This window comes from Strix aluco, chromosome 4 (assembly GCF_031877795.1).
Source record: "Strix aluco isolate bStrAlu1 chromosome 4, bStrAlu1.hap1, whole genome shotgun sequence".
Taxonomy (NCBI): Eukaryota; Metazoa; Chordata; class Aves; order Strigiformes; family Strigidae; genus Strix; species Strix aluco.
The window spans coordinates 105,785,100-105,804,797 of record NC_133934.1 but is presented as its reverse complement, the minus strand read 5'-3'; the positions used below and the strand labels follow the sequence as shown (position 1 = coordinate 105,804,797).

The 19,698-nt window shown below is 37.6% G+C and overlaps 1 protein-coding gene across 4 annotated transcripts in view; it reads right to left on the bottom strand.

The window, feature by feature from the left end:
- Nucleotides 1-604: 604 nt before the first annotated feature.
- Nucleotides 605-19,698, bottom strand: part of YLPM1 (YLP motif containing 1) — a 39,203-nt gene continuing 20,109 nt past the window's right edge. Inside the window, exons 7-21 of one of the 4 annotated variants that reach the window (XM_074824739.1) lie at nucleotides 18,177-18,654; nucleotides 16,920-17,012; nucleotides 16,343-16,517; nucleotides 16,066-16,211; nucleotides 15,548-15,735; nucleotides 14,842-14,904; nucleotides 14,433-14,552; nucleotides 13,989-14,165; nucleotides 13,692-13,775; nucleotides 13,350-13,433; nucleotides 11,784-11,870; nucleotides 8,704-8,755; nucleotides 3,372-3,502; nucleotides 1,374-1,553; nucleotides 605-1,003 (exon numbers count right to left, since the gene is read on the bottom strand). In XM_074824739.1, coding sequence (XP_074680840.1) covers nucleotides 1,407-1,553; nucleotides 3,372-3,502; nucleotides 8,704-8,755; nucleotides 11,784-11,870; nucleotides 13,350-13,433; nucleotides 13,692-13,775; nucleotides 13,989-14,165; nucleotides 14,433-14,552; nucleotides 14,842-14,904; nucleotides 15,548-15,735; nucleotides 16,066-16,211; nucleotides 16,343-16,517; nucleotides 16,920-17,012; nucleotides 18,177-18,654 — 2,025 coding nt within the window. In that variant the 3' untranslated portion in view covers nucleotides 605-1,003; nucleotides 1,374-1,406. Of the gene's footprint in view, nucleotides 1,004-1,373; nucleotides 1,554-3,371; nucleotides 3,503-8,703; nucleotides 8,756-11,783; nucleotides 11,871-13,349; nucleotides 13,434-13,691; nucleotides 13,776-13,988; nucleotides 14,166-14,432; nucleotides 14,553-14,841; nucleotides 14,905-15,547; nucleotides 15,736-16,065; nucleotides 16,212-16,342; nucleotides 16,518-16,919; nucleotides 17,013-18,176; nucleotides 18,655-19,698 lie in introns of those variants that run through there. The other 3 variants (XM_074824740.1, XM_074824742.1, XM_074824741.1) reach the window with 3 other exon arrangements.

Here is a 19,698-nt window from a genome sequence, read left to right as displayed (position 1 = left end):
TAATAGTGTGGGCTCCTATTTGTTTATCTTTTTTAGCAAGCTAAACACATTAAAGGAATAGAAGGGTATAACTTCTGGTCTTTGTTGCTTCTTTTAATGATGTTTCTCTATGAGACAGTAGACTTATGAATGGAATGAAATACCCTGACAGGGATCAGTGTGGACTAAAAGACACAGTAAGATCAAAATGAGCTTTCTAGGCTGCCCTCCAGAGAACTCCACAGTACCTGTTTTCAAGTTGAGCATTAAAGAAATGTTTTTCATACATTACTACCTCGAGTATTTCAGAGCCATCCAACAGAATTCATACTCACGTAGTAATGAAAATTTGACATAAGAGAAACTAGGATCCAAAAAATAACGATCATGCCTTCTCTCCAGGAAGAATGAGAACGGTATAACTCCTAAAGGCCAGCAAAATCTGGGGCCTTAATGGAGCTGTCTATGAGAAGAAAAGCAGGTGATAAACCTAGAAGACAGGACACATTCCAGAATATGAGCACAGCACCTCTTCCAGGTAAGGAAAGTTCTGAGCACTGTCAACATGTGAACAAAGACCACATTTAAAATGTCAAACAAAAACCATGCTATATGGTCCACCAAGAACAGTTTATAGTGAAATTTATTGTTCTGCTTCCTAATACAATAAGCTACAAGGTACATACAGTATAAAACGAGAACGGCCACAAAGCAAAGGTGATAAACATTCTGTGATGGTACAGTGGAGGTAACGTCTGTCTAATCCTTCCACTTTATCCCACAAACAGCCGCTAAAACTACTGGCCCTCCCCCTCCCTCCCCTCCAAAAATATTAAAAAGTAAACTGTGTCTCATTTAGGAGCAGCGGGATTCGTTGTTTTTTTTGAGGGCACTGCTTATCTGCCAATATCTCAAGAAAATTACTGAAACTAAAGTAACAAAGAAAAACCGTGAAGGTGGGAGTGACATGACCCATGCAAGATGCTCATGACACCTTGGTTCACTTCTCCTCAGAGCAAATGGCCTGTAAAGAAAGGAAAAGTTTGTTACACCAAGTAAAACAGCAATTAACATGGTCAGAGTTAAAATATAGCAAGCGAAATCTCAACTAGACAGGACTGGGCACACAGCTAAACTACTCTTAATGAAAACATAATCTTCCTGTTAATACAGTTTGGAGATTGATAGCTGACAATCCTTCTCCTTTTATTTTTAGATGCTGTACAGAAGGGTGCACGCTGACACGGGCACAGCTAACACCTGTTATACAAGCCTCCAAATCAAATAATCTTGTCTGGGAGAACTCTAACAATGACATCAACTGCAACCTCAACTCTTAAAAAACCCTAAAAAACCATCAAGGCTATAAACAAGCAGAAAGACTGAATACTTACCTTAAAGGCACAAAATTCTGTTTAACCTCTTTTTCATATATACTTGGTGCGGTTGAGGGCTCTCTCAGCAAGATGACCACTTTCATCTGTTATCTTCTCCCAATCTGTTTGTCCAACGACAAAACCAATGGCCCTTTTTCTGTCTGCATCTTTTTTTTCTTCTAGATCTGCCCACCGCACCTATGGAGAACATACTATCAGTTGGACAATCTCTTAAGAAATCCTGAGACAAGTGTAGGCTTTCCATTGCAGGTAAGAGTACAAGAATTCTAATTTTTACTAATTTTCATTCAAACAGGCAAGTATTAATTTGTTTTCTGATGCTTAAAAGATGGAAACTACACCAGTTACATTATTTTCAACTGAATATCCCAGGTGTTCCCTGAAGAAAGGTATGGATGACTAGCCTTTTCCATTTCAATGCTGTAATTCTGAGAGTTGAAGTGTAATTACTACAATTATGTCTCTGTTCAAAGCAATGTTTTCTGCAGGAAGCATTATCAAAGATTAATTTAGCTTCTTCATTTTCTGTATGACCTGTCTTTCAATTGCTCAATAGAAACATCTAGAAGATGACTATGAAACTACAGAAAGGCAGTGTTAAAGAGCAACTCAGCAATGAATGAGTGAATGAGGGACAATTTTCTTTCCTTCTGTGATACATTTCTATTTAAAATCTCTCCACTATTTCTTTACACTAAATAACTTCTAATGCATTTGTTATCTCCCATCTTTACAGCTGCAGCCATCTCCTCTGTGGCTGTTCATGGTCATGCAGATCACTTGCATTCATCCTGTTCAAACATATACAGTCACTCCCTCACCCACAAACCCAGACACCAACGGAAGGGAGTGCAACAGGGAGGAGGGAGTAAGAGAGGTGACGATGGAAGTGCTACAGTCCAGAAACTCAGCTGAAACACACCATTGCAGGATAAGAATAAAACAGTAAGTATTAAGTGGAGGAGCAATTCCTTGACATCCTAACTGATTAGTCCCATTCAGGCTGATTTGTTACTTGGGGACATAGCCTTATCACCTTTCTGCCAGCACCTCCCTATTCCACATTCTACCCGGATTTCCCCAGACATTCCTGCTGGTAAGCAATGTCTGCTTTCTTCCACCATCACTTCCTCTGCCAGTGCCATATTATCTCCATCTCTCTCACACATGCTGTCCAGTACTACCCATGTTTTCTATTTGACATGACAGAACAAAGCAAAGTCCAAACACTGACAGTTAACTCAAATTACTTTTAGTGGCAAAAGCTGGTCTTTATTTTGGAGACCAAAAAAAAAGAGTGTTACCTCTTCCTACTACCTCTCATTTCCTCTATGATTTTTTTCCCTTTTTTTAACAATGGTATTTGAAGATGTAGCATTTTGTGTTCAGAACAGAACAACATATAAAGTGAAGCCAACCACTTATACACCATCTCCCAAGCTTTATGCAATGTATATGCAGGAGGTAACATCTGCAAGACTCAATTTGATATAAAATCTACATAGCTGATACTTTCCTCAGCTGAAGCTTTTTGAACATAAGAACAGCATACTGTTTCTCTGCCTACTTATTACAAAACCTACAAAAAAATAGTTCAATAAAATCATCATCTTGTCTTGGAACGGCACTCTATATGTCACACTATCTCATCACAAAACATACAGTGTAAGAACAGGACTCTACAGGTTGCTCTGAAACAAAGTGCATCATCTCCCCCAGCAAGAAATGGGGCACGATTCTATTCTCAACTTCAGAAGTCATGCCATGCCATCTTCATTATCTACAATTCCTCACTTTGTTATAATCAATCTGTTTACCTCTGGAAGACCCTACTCTCAAGAATATTCGCTTACAGAACCTAACGAAACAGCAAAATGAAAAGTGAGTCAAGTGAAATTGCCATATTCACAGACACTGAGTGACTTGATACAAACTCTTTTTCACAGAGACTGTTAAATGGTCATACACACAGTAAGTCATTTGAAAATTTATTACCCTTTTCTTTCCAGGTTCAGAAGCACGTGTATCATAGTCATCTGGAAGCTGTAGATAATCTTCCATTCTGCTGGCAATTGCTTCCCAGTCACGTTTCCTTTTAGTGCCAGTCCGCAAACCATCCAGCTTGTCTGAGAACAAACACAGAGCCTCAGAGTTAAAGAAGAATTTTTTTCTATTATTCACACAAACAAGACGAGAGTGGAAAAAATTTTCAAAAGAATGAACAGCAGAACTTGTATATCCAGCTTGTCTTGACAGGTGGAATGATGAGAGTTGAAATAAACTAAAGAAGACTCAACACCATTTTCAAGCTTTATTGATCTTTCACATTAACTGTGTGGCAATAACACTCAGTCTTTTTATCTGTATGAGGGGGAAAAGCTTGCTCTTCTGGATGTTCATACTATATGGACTCTGTCCTTACAGGTACAATATAGCCAACAATAGCTAGGAACCACAGATCCACCTTTCCGTATTAGAACACAATACTAAAGCTGTAGCATTTTTCCTAATTTGGGGTTTAATACTGTGTCAAACATAGCATACATGCAGTATCAGGGAACAAGTGACGATCATATAATTTAATGCATCAAAGACAAGTTTTTGAGATACTGTTTCTGCTAAACAAAAGCTCCTTGGAAATCCTGACCCCCCCCCCCCCCCTTTCTTTTTCTCTCCCCACAAGGAAAACACACTCAAAAAATCCTCCAGGACTGGAAAAAAAAATATCTCAGAATATTTTGTTTCATCATGCAAGAGGTCAGTCATGAATATTTGAGCGGTACGTTTGTCCAACAGTCATAATTTTCTTCTTTCTCTTATTGAACCGATAAGGCATGAGGAAAAACAATTCCATTCCTAGGTTCTAAAATTTTGTTCCTCTTTGGACACTTATTTTCAGTGAAAAAACAACACCTTCTTGAAATTATGTGGCAAACTGCTTTTGGAAAGGAGATGAAGTATTCATTGTAAGATTATGAACAACAAAGCATGAAAATGAAAAACGGCTTTAGAAGTCAAAGGAAATCCTAGTGCTTCTGTCGATATATGCTACCATTTTATAAGCCAACAATTCAAGTATATGCAGAAGGAATACTAAGCTTGGCAGTTATATGCCACAAACCATTTCCAGTGATGTCAGTAACAGTGTTTCAGAAGTCACTGATGTAATTAAATTCACCCACAAAAGGCTTCAGAAATAAACCAAATACAAGGCAGCATTTTTTTTTTTTTGGATAGCAGAAGAGGAGGTTCAAATGTATGTATTTAAAGAAGCTCAGTTCAGAGATGAGATTTTTTTACTTAATATGGGAGAGAAAAGAGCAACAACGGAGATAATGTGAGGCAATGGTGATGTAGACATGCTAGTATAATTTAAATGCCATAAACTAATGAAGTAATTTCTCCCTCATACAACTCTAAAATTTTTAAAGACTCCACCTTTGCCCCATTTCCCTGGAACAGATACAGAATTTCTTCTAAGAAAACATTTTAATCCTCTCTGCCATTTAAGAAAACTGTGCAGAATATTTGTATCTGTTACATGATATCCTGTTACACAATTCAGTTAAGGTTCTTCTTTTGCTCTAAATTAAAATCTGCCAAATTTGAAGGTCAATCTCCACAGAAAGACGGCACTCCCTCTAGAAGACAAAATTGATTTATACAATATTCCTCTGTTACTCCAGCACATAATTTACTTGCACTATTCCTCAGTATTACTCTCAGATCAATCAGCATAGATCATTCATAGCATAACGGTTTCCAGAAAAAAGTAACAATGAGAAGGAGAGCAACAAATGTGTTGAGGAGTATTTAGGAACATGAACTGAAAATTCAGGAACTCTGTCAGCAAGTATCTGTACACAGACATATTCCTGTTGGAAGGCAACGTGCTATGATGCAAGCTCATCTCATTAACAATGTGGAAGAAAGTTCAGTCTCCCACTCCCTGCTGTACACAGACCAACTGAAAACATCACCAAGAACTGTGTAACTCTTAAACATCAACAGTGAAGTCAGGAGAGGTTCAGAGTATGAGGTTCCCCTCTGTTCCTTTTTGTTACTGCTACACAGAATTTATCTCCTTCCACGCCTGAAGCTGGATTGCCTTTCCAGAGGGATCTTCTTCCATCCATACTATTGTGATTCAAGGTACATGTGCCATGCAGTAGAAACACTACAGAAATGTCAAAAGCCTACCACAAAGCATTATTTCAGAATATTCTTTTCTGAAAATGAGACAAGGTGTCATTTTGTAACAATGGTGCTCGTGAATATTTATGTTAGATGATTACTTAGTGTTAAACTATCAAACATCATTTTAGCATTTCCATTTAATAACAATGAAGTAGCAGCATTTCTGAAAACCCGCAGAACTTAGAAACTCACCTTTAGAATTTTAATAATAAAGCATCTGAAAGTAACTGATTTAATTAGCTCCTTCAAAAACTAAATGAATCAATCAGCTAAATTTTTGCCCTTCTTATACAAAAGCCACAAAGTTTTATGTAAAACATTATGTGCGTTCTAGAGCAAATTTTACAATGGTATCAAAACTTCAGCTATGCCAGACCTCATTTCTTCTTTCCTGAAAGTTTGCAGAACTTCCCACTAAGCCACACTTTGAAACAGTATTGCTCTAAAGACTTTGAATATAGTCAAATTTTAAAAATCTAAGTCCATTTCTGTAAATTTAAATACAAGAACCCATGTGCGCTATGCACTGAGACAGACCAGCAATTAATCTTTAGAATAAAAATGTGGCTGTGTGCTCACAACACATAAGGAAATGATATATACCACACACATACTCAGAGGAATGCATCACCCCTGCCAAAGTAAATTTGAACTAAAGCAAGAGCTCTGGGGTGAACGGTAAGGTGATTGTCACAAGTCAGCCTTGCAGCTAAAAAACTCAAACTTTTCAGACCTTTTCCGAGGCTTATTACAAACAGCAAGATCTTATTGTGCTTTCCTGTAACATCATCTATTCAGAAAGAAAACAAAAAAGCAAAACAAGACTTACAGTGTTGGTTTTGGATTCTGCACTTACATCACTGCTGCAAATGTGTGCCCTGTGGGACTAACGCAATAAACCTAATGGGCAGGCCAGTTCCCGGGAAGTAACTCAACTTTGGAATAACAAGTGCATACCACAGTTTACATGCCTTTCAGGAAATAATTTTAATTGGTCATCTACAACAACGTCTTATTGTAAATTAAATATAATTCTTACTCACAGACTGCAAGTGCTTACAATGCATACCTTGAGCTAAAAGTTGTTTGCCCGTGCCCTTGTTTCAAAGAAACAGCATTAATTACATAGGAATGCTAGGCTTTTTCTAAATGTATGTTCTGTCAGAATTTACTTTTAATTTATATTTATAAATTTGCATTTTTATAAATATATATTTATTAAAATGAATCTAGAGGGTAGTTATAAAAGCAAAATCATGAATACAGATTTAATAGAAAGACCTCAGCATCTCTATCTGTGTCTTGCAGCATGCTAACATCCAGTTTGTTAATGGAGTTTGATTGTTCAAGTTGCAACAGCCTTGCAAGTAACTAACTTTAGTATAAAACTGACTCTGCTGCTTGCTTCCCATTCTACATTTAAGTGGCAACCACACAAAAATCCTGTATTTTATATTATGGAGTTTTCATATAGAAAGAAACACAACACAGTTCTTTGTTTCTATTTGTTAGCAGTATTTGAGGGTGAGAGAGGGAAATTTTGAAAGCTGTATGTAACTTTCTGCTGCAGTCACAGCCTCCACATTGCTTGAAACTACACATAAATACTTTTAGAACACACTCTGGACTCCTGTGATATTTGTAAAATGCGCAGGATGACTTAAGGTTCACTGTATGCAGCGCAACACATCTGTTCCTAGAACTCAGTATTTAAAGAAGTCTATGTTATTTGGAACACAACACAATGTATCAGCACATTCTTCAACAATGCAGTTTTCCAGTACTATGATTTCATACATAATTGGGGAAAAAAAAAGTTATAAACTTAAGAAATAATCTTAAGATATTAAAACAATCAACTCCCATAACAAAAACGCAGAGCAATCCTGAATTAATTCTAACTGCCTAGCTGTCTGATGCATCAGAATCATTGAGTACAAGGCTCCTCCAGTAGTACTGTAGGTGCCACAATGTCAATATATTCCACAAATATTTAAATGACTTAAAAGACAACGCAGCAGCAGAAGAGATGGTGCAGCTAAGCAGTTAACAGCAAAAGATGAAAGGCTGCCAAAAATTCTAATGCTATTTGTATGGTGCAGTTGTGATTTTGGTTATTGGAAAGTAATGATACACAGGGCTGTACCACACATGCAGAAACAAACCTCAAACAGCTAAGGTGTGCTGCGTCCCATTCAGATATTTGTTACTTCTCATAGACATGACAGAAAATAGCAGCTTTATGCAGATTGCACTGAGAAAATCTTCACTTAGAACCGTTGCTGTTCAGCAAAAAAACCCAAAACAAAACCTACAAAACTGATCATAATGACTAGAAACCTCTTTCCATGTGTACACCTTCCACCATAGCTGTGGTACACGCATTTCAGCCTCAAAGTTGCTTTTGACTGACAGAATCCTAATATTAGCACTTATGTTTAACACAACCAGCAGCACTAATCAGAACAAAAAGTGCAGCAAAAATAGTGCCCTTGTGCTCCTGGAAAGTCCACTTTGCATCCTACTAAGAAGAATTCTAGTACACTCCTGAAACTGAAAAGCATAATAAACTTTTACTTTTCATCATCAGAGTTGTTGAAAAGATTCACTGAGGCCTAATAATTCAGAACCAGTTTCAAAGCATGGCACTACTTTGTCCTCATACTTGTCAATTTTAGAGAGCGAGAAACATCTTCAACACAGTTAGGTACTAGGCATGTCTCCAAGAAAGTAAGAAGTTACTGATGACATTTAGGCTTGAAAAAAAGGTATGCAGTATGAACAAGAATGCAATGCAATGTAAGTTGACTCTTTGCTTTTTATAATACGGAAGAGATGAATAAAGAATAGAAATACTGCTTTTTTAAAATTTCAAGACAAAGTACTTTCCTTGAACAGATGGAAGAACAATTAATGAGTATATAAAACAGCGATGGTTAGAAAGTCATAACTCCCTTGCTTCTGACAGAAGACAAATTTCTGTATAGATGTGTTTGTGGTTTCAGACACATGTATGAGATCAATACATTTATTTGTCTTTGGTAAAGAGGCACAGTAAAAACAAAAATTCAGGTTTTGCAAATATCATAAGATACCAACTATAAGAAACAGGAAAAAAATAAATACCCACCTAGCTTTGCCTCAGAAGTGTCCATCTCCCATTTGCTTTTCGGAATGTAACCCTAAATCATACACAGAGAGAAGCTCGGAGGATTAGAGAGAGACACACATGCATATCACTTTTGAACTGGAAACAGCATTACAATGGGAGCTTAAGGTATTTCTTTTTGTAAGGCACAATTCTTGTTATCAGATGAAGGACACAAATTATTCAGTATCCAGAACTTCTGCATCCACTTCCCATTCAGTGATTTTAGCAGCCCTTGCAAATCATTACAAGAGTGCTGCCCTCTGCAAACACAGAACTCCGGAATGAGTCTAACAGACAGCAATGGCACTGTGTGCACAGTTACTATATTATCCCAGGTAGCAAAGTTATTGCAACACAATTTATCTGACATAAAGAATATTCAGAGCTTTACAAATACAAATGAAAAAGTTACCACAGTCATAAGTTTTCAAGAATATATTCCCAGATTTACTACACACAAGCTTCACATAATGATCCTTTTAAAGGGGCATACTAAACTCTTGTATGAGTGGCTAGTCCACACTAAACAAAATTCTGTTTTTTAGTTTAAATGAGAGTATCTGCTGAGTGACTAAGATTTAAGTATTATTTTTTATTTTAAAATAAACCTTAGTGCAACGATTTTTTAAAAACACTTTTTCCCTACAAATAATGTCATCATATGTTTTATGTGTAATGATCTTTAGCCAGTTTGTTCCTTGTAAATGAGCATAATGATATTAAATTTGGCAGGAAAGTATTTATTTTAGGTATCTGCTTGTTATCTTTTAATTTTATACTCTTGGACAAGTAAATCCTTACTAAGCAACCCCTTATAACTCATTTCAGCTGTTCAGATTGGGTATAAAACCACTGATGTTTCTCTGCAATCACATGAAAAGCTCAATGTAGTGAAATGGAACCCCTGGGAGAATTTCATTATTTTAAGAATGATTTTTAATAGAGAGGGAAAAGACCTACTCTAGAAGATTTCAACAAGAAAACAAACAATACACAGACCAATTTTATTACACTAACTTCTTTCCTGCTCTATTTATAGGTTGCCTCCACTGTGGTAAACATATATGTGGATTTGTTAATGCTAAAGATTACTAAATTAGAGTGTACTATTCCAGAGAGCTACACTGCTTTTGATTATGTTCAGCATTGCTCTTCCAAAATCCATGAAAGACCTTTTTTCTATCAAGCATATATCGGTGACTTGAGATTGTCAGATCTCTGTATTTTATTGCTTTTAATCAAGTCTGTAATTAATACAAACTAAGACAGTTTGTGCTGCAATATTTTAACAAATAAACTTTATGTATATATGTATGTTTATACTTCTAAACCAAGTTGCACATTAAAATTTGCTCAGAAAGTTTACACCACAACTAATAGCCTGTATTGAACACAGTGATGTTGATACACTGATTAGAACACTAAGTTAAATGCATCAATAATTCATACCATCAAGCACAGAAAAGCAAGAACTGTATGAATGCTACAAACAACCCTATGGGAGTTGATAATAGCAACAAAAGAGTGACTTTGATGGTGTGAAACAGCCTATTATGTGCTGAATCTGTACAATATCCCGGTCCTCAGATAGGATAAGAAAAGATTCAGGCTTCATCCTTTGGTACAAGACAGTTGGATATTTCAAGGACATCTGCCAGATGGCAGGAGCTTCAGACCTCTCTTTTTCCACAGGATTAAATGCAGCAAAATGAATTGAAGAACCCTTACCAACTGCTCTCAGGAAGGCGACAGATACCAAATACAGTGTACTGTTCCACCTTTCTGTCTGACATACCTCTCTGAGAGGTGACTGAATAGCAGACATTACATACAACAGGTAATTCTTTGCTATTTTTCATCTCTTGTGAATCTGAATAGAAAACATTCTTATATGTAGATTACTTTTAGTTATTAATAATTTGCATAGTTTTCACCACCAAGCTTTCTCCTCGTCTCATAAAGACCTATTGTTACATGTACTGTACATTAGGACATTCCCCAGAGCCCATAAACACACACATACACACACACATTTATGCACAGATGTCTCAAAAGCTAAAGACAACTTTCTCTTCTAGATATAGCTCATTTCTAAGAAATGAGGCTAGCAGCCATATTCTTGTAAACATGGATGCATCTTTGAAATGTTCTAACCACACTTTATGCAGTTTCATACTCTGTGCCAAAGAATAATTTAGTGAAGAGAATAAATGAGTCATGCTGCAAAAAACAGATGTTTATTAAGATCCACTCTTCCTAAGCTTTATTTTAAAAGTCTGTATTTCAACTGCTTTCTAAACTGCCACTCCTGAGGAACAGTAAGTTTCCATTAAGAAAAAGGACTTTGCTCATCTCAGATGTTTTTGGTTACTTCCTGTTTATTGGAGTTTAACTGCTTGGTTGTGGGAACCGGGGTTTGACACATTCAAGTCATCAAGCACTGACCAGTTGCAGCTCCAACACATACCAAGAAGTTACATTAGGAAGCCTTCTGTAGACTTTTAAATACATACCTAAAATGCCAGCCCCTCAGGGCAATTCTCTAACCTTCATTTATCCAAGAGACCTAATCCCTCAACCTGGAAATACCTATTGACAAAGTCAGCAAACTTTGGCAGAGAAAGCATTGTTCTTCATAACTGTTGTCATATACTGTGACAGTCAAGAAGAGTTCTTTAGACACGTGAAAGGAAATAAGCTAAATTAATCTTTACCCATTCTTCCCATCCATCCACTTAGTGTAATTCCTAAATAATCTGGAAGACAGCGCTATAGTGTACTGCAATTTATAAATGTCTGTAAGAGGCATGTCACCACGCTCCACTGATAATGCTGTTTGTGGCATATACTCACAGATTCTTAAAAAAACCCAAACAGTTAGGAATAACATGATTTAACATTAAAGTTCTCCTAGAAATGTTTAAGGAACAAATGACTAGAAATGTGTGTATTAGGATCACACTGCTAAGAATGGCAATGGGTTGGCATTTATAAGGCTGAGATTCTCCCTCAGACACATTAACAAACATTTTGTTAGAGATGGCTGATGTGTCTCCTACCAGTTCACTTTCTTCCTCCTCTGCTGTATCCTTCTTGACTTCTTCTTTCTGGTCTTCAATATTTGCATCAAAATCCTCCATCTCCACCTGTTCCAAAGCATAAACACTGACTTACAAGGCACTGCTTGACTTCTAAGTATTATCTTTTTAGCAGGGTAATTAGAGGATTCCAAGTTTAAATAGAATAGGAAAGAAAGGATTCATTTTGGAAAGTATGATGATGCAATATATATGAATACTGGCTCCATTTTGGCTTCCCTCGGACACAGGTTCCCTTCTAGCTACAGAGTGACAAACTGTGCGGGAAAGTAGCAATCATTTATTCTCTTCCTTCACATGCATTGTTTGTGCTACCAGTATCTGTAACAGTACGATACTTCTCTTGTTTCCTACACAATCACATTTCAAAACTTGTAATCTCAGGAAGAGATCTTAAACTTGCCATATACACATCACTGGAATGGTGCTCTCTGCACAGAACATCTCTATCAAGCCTTGATCTTTTATATATTTATGTATTACAGTGAAAAATAATAACCACAGTGATTAACATGATAAAGAAAATGGATGCTTTAAGACATACATCTAACGCTGCCCATCTAATGAAATACTTTCTGAAGTTCACATCTCTAATGAGGATTCATGTGTATACTGTGGAATACTTAAAACTCTCCAAGTATGTACAGTTCTTCATACCATTAGTAAAACCCTGATGCACAGAGAGTAAATCCCAGATCTGCCCTTGAGTCTACATGAAAGCTCAGCCTTTTGCTGTCCTCTTGAAGACTACTATTTTCTGATACAAAGAATTTGGAGATTCAAAAATAACCTGCTGACCTCCTGACAAACTGCAAAGAGTAAACTCTCTTCCTACTTTGGCAGTTCACCAGTTTCTATGGTCATGGCAAGAGCCGTTCTGACTGCAACATGCAGCTATGATACATTCATGATGACCATACAATTAACATACTAATTTATTCCCAGAGCTCCTGAAACATCTGCCAAAGAAGAATGCAACAATACAGAAAGCTGACACACCAAAGATGCATGTCATAGCAAACTGCAAATGGAATAAAAAGGTAGCATACTTCTACAGCAAGTGTAATCTTCTGCTACATGTTATTTATTTCTTCATTCTCTGCTACAGGTCTGTGTTTTTCAAAGCAGGGACCGAGAGGAGATCAAGTTTGTTTATTTACTTATTTTACCAAACTACTTCCTCAAATTATGATCCAATTAATCCAGTAACCTGAAAATGTGCTGAGTTTTATCTGAGAGAGCAGATTACCTCTTTAATCGGTACTCAACAGTTGCTAAGAGCAAAATGGCTTCAACTCTTGCTCAAAGATGCGTAAATCTGGGCTCCAGAAAGGTCATAAAAAGTAACATGTACCTTCATGTTTGTATAATTGATAAGAATAATGGAATACACTTGTCTGACACAGCGATTCTAGGTTTCTACAGTGCCAAGTATAACCGCCCTGTTGTGATCACCTTTCTCTGCTTTGAATTTTCAGTATAGTCACATCTACATAATTTGTAATTTTAACAAGCAGAGATTCTCACCTCTTCAATAGCAGCATCCTGCAATAGAGAACGAATGTCCAGACGCATCATGTGACGTGGTGCTGCCTCCCAGTGATCAGACATCTAACAAAAAACAAACAAAAATGAAGCACCTCTAAAAATGTAACAGATTCAATGGAAAATTGGGTTTCTGATCACAAACAAGATGTATCTGTACTTAAGAAAAGTAACTTCAATCCAATGACATAACTACCAGCTCTTCTTAGAGGAAAAGTGTAAGCATTATGTAGTCTAAAAGAGATCTAGTTTTCCAACACCAGCAGGCCTGAAAGCACAATGAAACCTATCATTAATCCTATGACTCCAGATGTATACAGTTACCCTGCTGATTTCCTTTAGCTTGCGTCCATGAATATTCCTCTTGGAACACGTCTGGTTATCTGCACTCATTTCAGCTAAGTACACCTAGAAAGAGAAAGACAATACTGAATATTGTAAATCAGTTTTTAGAGCTCTTTTTCTACCTGGTGATACACTCTGCAGTTGCACATTCTAAGAAAGGTAAATTTGTAACTGTAGACCACAGCATTTTTCCTGAATGTGGACTTTGCATTCAAAAGTTTAGAAATACCAGCATACGGGTGCTAGCAAGTTCAAATGCTTTTTAGGCTCCATTACCTCAAAACCCTTGGTTTTTGCAGCACTCCAAAACTGTTCAAAATGTCGCACTCTATCATTGATAGCATCAAGGATAATGAAGGGGAAGAAGCCATCATCCAAGGTCTTTTTGAAAGTTTTAAACATGCTGGTACGATAGGTCTCTTCCATATCAGCTTCATATTCATACTCCATCACCTTTATCAGGGACAAAAGCATTTAAGAAAGAGGAAACCTATTAAATTGCTAATGTTCAACTGCTGAATGTCATGACCACAAAGTACATTGGTATGAGAAAAACATCTTCCAGGCCAACTTTTCAGATTTTGCCCATTCTGCCTTGTTACATTGATTTGTTTTGTGAAACAGCCCACAGACCTCTGCACTTTTCCAAAGAGACAGACTGAAATTCTGATTGCCACTGTCTTGTTTCTTTGTCAAGATAAGAAACGGAATTAAAAGTACCTTCTTTTTCACTTTTTTCCCTGTATCTGGGTCTCTCTCTTCTTTTTCTACTTCAGTGATAAAATAGTCATCCAGGCTGAGCACTCTTGGTGCAGGTCCTCCACACTCTACCTCCTTATCCTGGGAAGAAAGCAAAAAAAACCCACATACTTTTGCTGTAAATATTCCATTCTGCTACAGAGGATCTTCAAAACACTTCTGGCAAGCAGCAGTTCCTTGCTCTATTGCAAACCAAGAAGAGACCAGTATACTTCACACTTGCTAATAGTGGATGGGATTCACAGGCCATATGAAGACATGGAACATGAAATAACAACAGGTTGAAATTCCAGACAAACAGAAAGAAAACAGCAGAGGAAGCACACATAAAAGACAAGCAGCACTACACAGCAAGTGGTTGTTTACATACCCTGATGAGTTTTGCTACATGTGTCTTCCCACTGCCAGGCAACCCTCTCATTATGATTACAATCTGAAACAAAGATTGTGTAAGAAGATAGGATACTGTACTACATTTAACAGAATCTCTTTTGCAAAAATTTTCTTTTATGTGCTCTGTGCTGACACTTTTGCATATCATCAAGCAAAGCCAGTACCATGCCTCACTGCTTATTTTACAAACCAGGTTGTGAGGAATGGTAGTAGTTTCACAGAATAGGAGTATATGATGTTAATCATCTCAGCAGCTTAAACTGTGTAAGATGTTATAGATCTGGTTCAGGTAAAATTAACTGAATGAAACTTGTCTAAATGTTTTATAGACTGAATCTTGTTCTTTCTTATTTTATATGGTGCATTGTCAAATCTCTGCCTCTGTGTAAAGCCAAGTCTTTCCTCCAATACATCAAAAACCCAAGTGAAGATCTCAGAGGAGTCTAAAACACATTAACATTACCCACTAACAGGAATTTCATCTTAGCATTCCCAGGAAGTTTACATCTCCTGTGGACTCCTAATAGCTATGCTACAACGCTCTAGGCATTTGCAAAAGAATCAAGAGAATTTCCACAGCTTCCTCAAATATAGGCTTGTTCCCAACATATTACATTCATAAGCATTTTATCTGAATACAGATGTTGTAGAAACCAATTGTTGCTTTCAGAACACATACTCACCCTCTCCGGCCTGCTATCCCGTCCTGGTGGCTTCAAAATGTCATCTACATTTTTAGATTCTGGCTTCCTTTCCACTCGTGGAGCAGGTGGTGGCTGACGGGGCATTGATGGAGCAGAAATAGGAATTCTTTCCTCAGGGTAATTTCTACGATCACCTTCAAATTCCAGTGTTTGGACAGAAGAATTTTCTTAGTTCAGTAAAACAAAAAAATTAAGAAGTTCATACCCAGCTGAGCTGATTTAAACAGACCTTCATTATTTTAGGATAAATTCACAGATTTGTCCCCAAAATAATTCAAATTTCTAATCTTGAACCTATTGCAATCAAAGACATTTTTTAGCAGAGTATATAACTGTTCTGTTCCTGACACCATCACCACTGAGAAACAAAACTACATGACACCGCCCAAATAATCTGAACAAAGAAATACTGCAAATTAATTTTCTCCCAATTAATCTTTACCTCTGTGAGTCCATATTTTTTGTAATATTCTAGCTTCAAGATTGAGAAACTGTACCTCCAAACATGGAAGGCCCATGATCATATGCTGGACGATCTGTCTTTCGTTCATATGGTGGTCTTTCAAAACCACCCCGCCTGGAGGAGGGATGGTCTTTCTTGTCACGGTAAGACTGAGTCCTTGAAGGTGTAGTAGGAATAACCCTGCCAAAAGAGTATTTTGTGTATTTCTAGAATTTCTACTACGGATTCCAGAGAGAAGTGAAAAATGGACAGCCTGATACTCAATACAGCCTGAATTGTATTGATTTCAGTAGTGTTCCAAACCCACGTACCTATCATCTCGGGGATGCCGCTCTTTTTCAAACCTCTCTCGTTCATAGTCCACAGAACCACGGTCTCTGTGCAAGTCCCGGTCTCTCTTGAAATCCCGATGATCTGCATTGGAATTACCTTGACGCTCAAAATAAGGCTCACGATCTCTTTCTCTGTTGTAACGACCAGGGTGCTCTGAAAAGAGAAACCCATGGAAATCCAAATTACTAAAATATACTCTGAATTTATTATTTTTGAAGGAAAAGCAACAAACAAGAGTGCAAGAAAAGTACACAGAAACATACGATGCGAGGGCTAGAATGGACTTAATCAGCCACTGAGTATCTTTTCCAAACTGTAACATACAACCATATCATACAATCCTACTCAAAGCTACAAAACTGAATTTTTAAAGTGGCTAGGTCATTGACTGTATTACTTCTCTTGACAATATGAATTGTCATTCTAATGGGCCTCTGAAGAAAATAAAGTGGTTCTAGCTTAAACAAGAGTTACTTAGTTTAAAATATGCTTTTAGTGCCTTACAACTTTTCTTGAGAGTTAACTAACTGCCTGAGAGCTAGCCAAGCACTCTACCTTTTTGAAATGTTTGCCTCTCTGGCAGAGGTTCCGGACGCAGGGTTACCCTCTCCCCATATGGAATCTGTTCCACTTTACTGGTGGTTATATCTGGTTAAAAAATAATAAAAAAATAAAGTGTTAAAATGCCCCTCTTCAATTTCCTTGTCTCTGTCATGAAAAGCCATCTGTCAATAGCATTAAAAGTGACTGGAATAACTTATAAAAATTTCTTTTAATGGATAATGCAAAAAAACCTACACATAAATAAACAGCACCATGGTTTTGAAGGCCTGAAATGGGTTTGTGTGTGTGTGTGTAATTATGCATACTGCATGGGACTTCTGCCTTTTCAGATGAGTTCAGGTAGCATGCATGGTCAGAAGATTATGAACATTAAAATGCTCTGAAGGTTTCAATAACTCATAGAACTATTGTAATGTCAAGAATATTAACTGAAATTCTCAATTTAGATTCCTAACAGTGACAATTTTTCCTAACAGCTTTTAGTAAAATATCTACTTAATGGAATCGATATGGCTTCAATTCATGTTATGGCACCTTAGAGAAAAAACGCTCTTTAAATGACAACGCACAATTTAAGAACTTCTTTATGACGTGATTTCACTCCTGTTAAAAACGAAGTATGAGGGAAATAAATTATATTTAAAAAACTTAGTGTTGAATTTCAGCTTTGATAAGATCAATACCAAAAATCAGAGCCCTTCACTGTCTACGTGTTAAATGCCTGTTTGGGGTGTATGCTCTTCAGAACTAGGACTTTGTCCCCCTCCCTGTCTAGAGGGTACCTCACACCCATTAAGCAGTACATAAATCATGCAAACACCAGTCACATTCTGCTTTAAGTTACTAGGTCACACCTAAGAACTATAAAAATCCAAAGTACCATCTAGCACGGTTATGTCCATACTCAGCTACAAAGGGATTAAGGGAAAGCATCAGTATCAATCTAAATATAACACATTGATGTGATCACATCAGTTGGTGTTTATTAGAAGCAGTCGTGGCTATACACCATTCAGTTCACATGAAATAGCTCATTACCACAGCATTGAAGAAAACATTAAACTCAAGGCTGTGGGTTACAGACTCCTTAAAACGGCATTGTTTGGCACTAGATAGCAATGTACACAGCCTACAGGTCAACTGCAGAACATCTACGGCATGCTTTGTGTGACACACTCCTTAAGAAAGAAGCTAGGAGGACTAATTAACTCTCCATTACAGATCAAACAAATATACTGTGATACCCACCTCGCCCGTGGCCATAATCCACAGTTTGCTGAATTACAGGTGCTTTAGGAACTGGTGGAATAACTGGAGGAAGGGACACTGGTACAGCTGACGGAACAGAGGTGTGAACAGCAGGTACTTTCACAGGCGAGGAGACGGGTGGAGGCATCATTGACTCCTGTTTACACAACTCGTACTCCATATTTGCTCCTTTATCCTCATTTGTGTCCCAGAGTCCGTGGAAAGAATCCTCATCCCAGCGTTCCTGTTCCACAGTAGAAGGTGATGGTTTTAAAGACTGACCATGACTTGGGGTTGTAGTTGTAGAAACTGGAGCATGTGGCCTTGTCATAGGTGTAGCAGGCCTTGTCAGTGGGGCACTTGGTCTTGTCACAGGGGTGGGCTGTCTGAACAACACGGGAGGCTTTATAATAACAGCAGGAGAAGGTTTAATAGCTTGGGCTTCTACTGGTGCCTCTGAAGATAGCTGAGAAGAGACCTAGATGCAGAAAGCACTTTTAATGTAGATCTGTAAACTAACCTCTCTCATCCTCTGTAAGTCAGTAAGCACAATGGCAATCAAATCATAAGCATTTTCCAGTACCTCCATCAAGATGCTACAGGTAGGAGGGCAATATTTCAAGAACTGGTGGCTTGAATTAATTTGGTGTTTGTTCACTATGTGAAGGCTTAAATACTAGTTATTTTCTCCTTCAAAATAACCTTACCAATTTAAGCTCCAGTAGGCCTATCTCAGTTCAAAAGTGTCTACGGTTTTATTCCCAGACTCCTGCTGTCTGCAAAGATTCCTGCTGTCTGTGAAGAGGCTGAAAAAGTCTGAAAGTAGGGCAGCTTGGTGAGGCACAAAAGGATTGATAAGGTCAGCTTCTTTTTGGAAGTCACTGGAAAAGTTCCCAGAGAGCAGAAACACCTGGAAACCCCCTTAATGAAATCAACATCAGATCAACATAAGAAATGGGGGTCTTGCCCAGTGAAAAAACAAAACAAACCCCTTCATGAACCAAAGATCCCCATGGAACCCCATGTGCTGTGTCACAAGAGTCTTGACAGCATCACAGCAGATGCCAAATTACAGGCAGCCTCATTAGCAACGTGCAACAGAACTTGCAGAATGGTTGTAGAGACAAAGCTGAACTTTGTAGTTATGGTTCAAAGTCACAGCAGAAATCTGAAGGCAGGAATCCCAAGAAAGACGAAAGTTGTTTGAATAGCTCTAGGCAGATGGGTGAAGTAGTCTGAGATATAAAATACCGAAGTTGAGTAAAGTCATTTCCTAAAGGCATCAACATACCTGCAGTTCTTGGTAGCAAATCTGTTCCATTACTTTACTTTATAGACACTGTAAACAAGGAAGAGGTCACCTAGGTAAAAAGAAAACTTGCACTGCCTCATTCACTGCATAACACTCCTCTGGAGGGAGAGACAAACAAAGCTTGGTCCAGCTGAATGTCAGACCCAGAGGTTATTATGGCTAAATTTATTGGTACCAGTAATGCCAGGGTTAAGATGTGATGAAGAATAA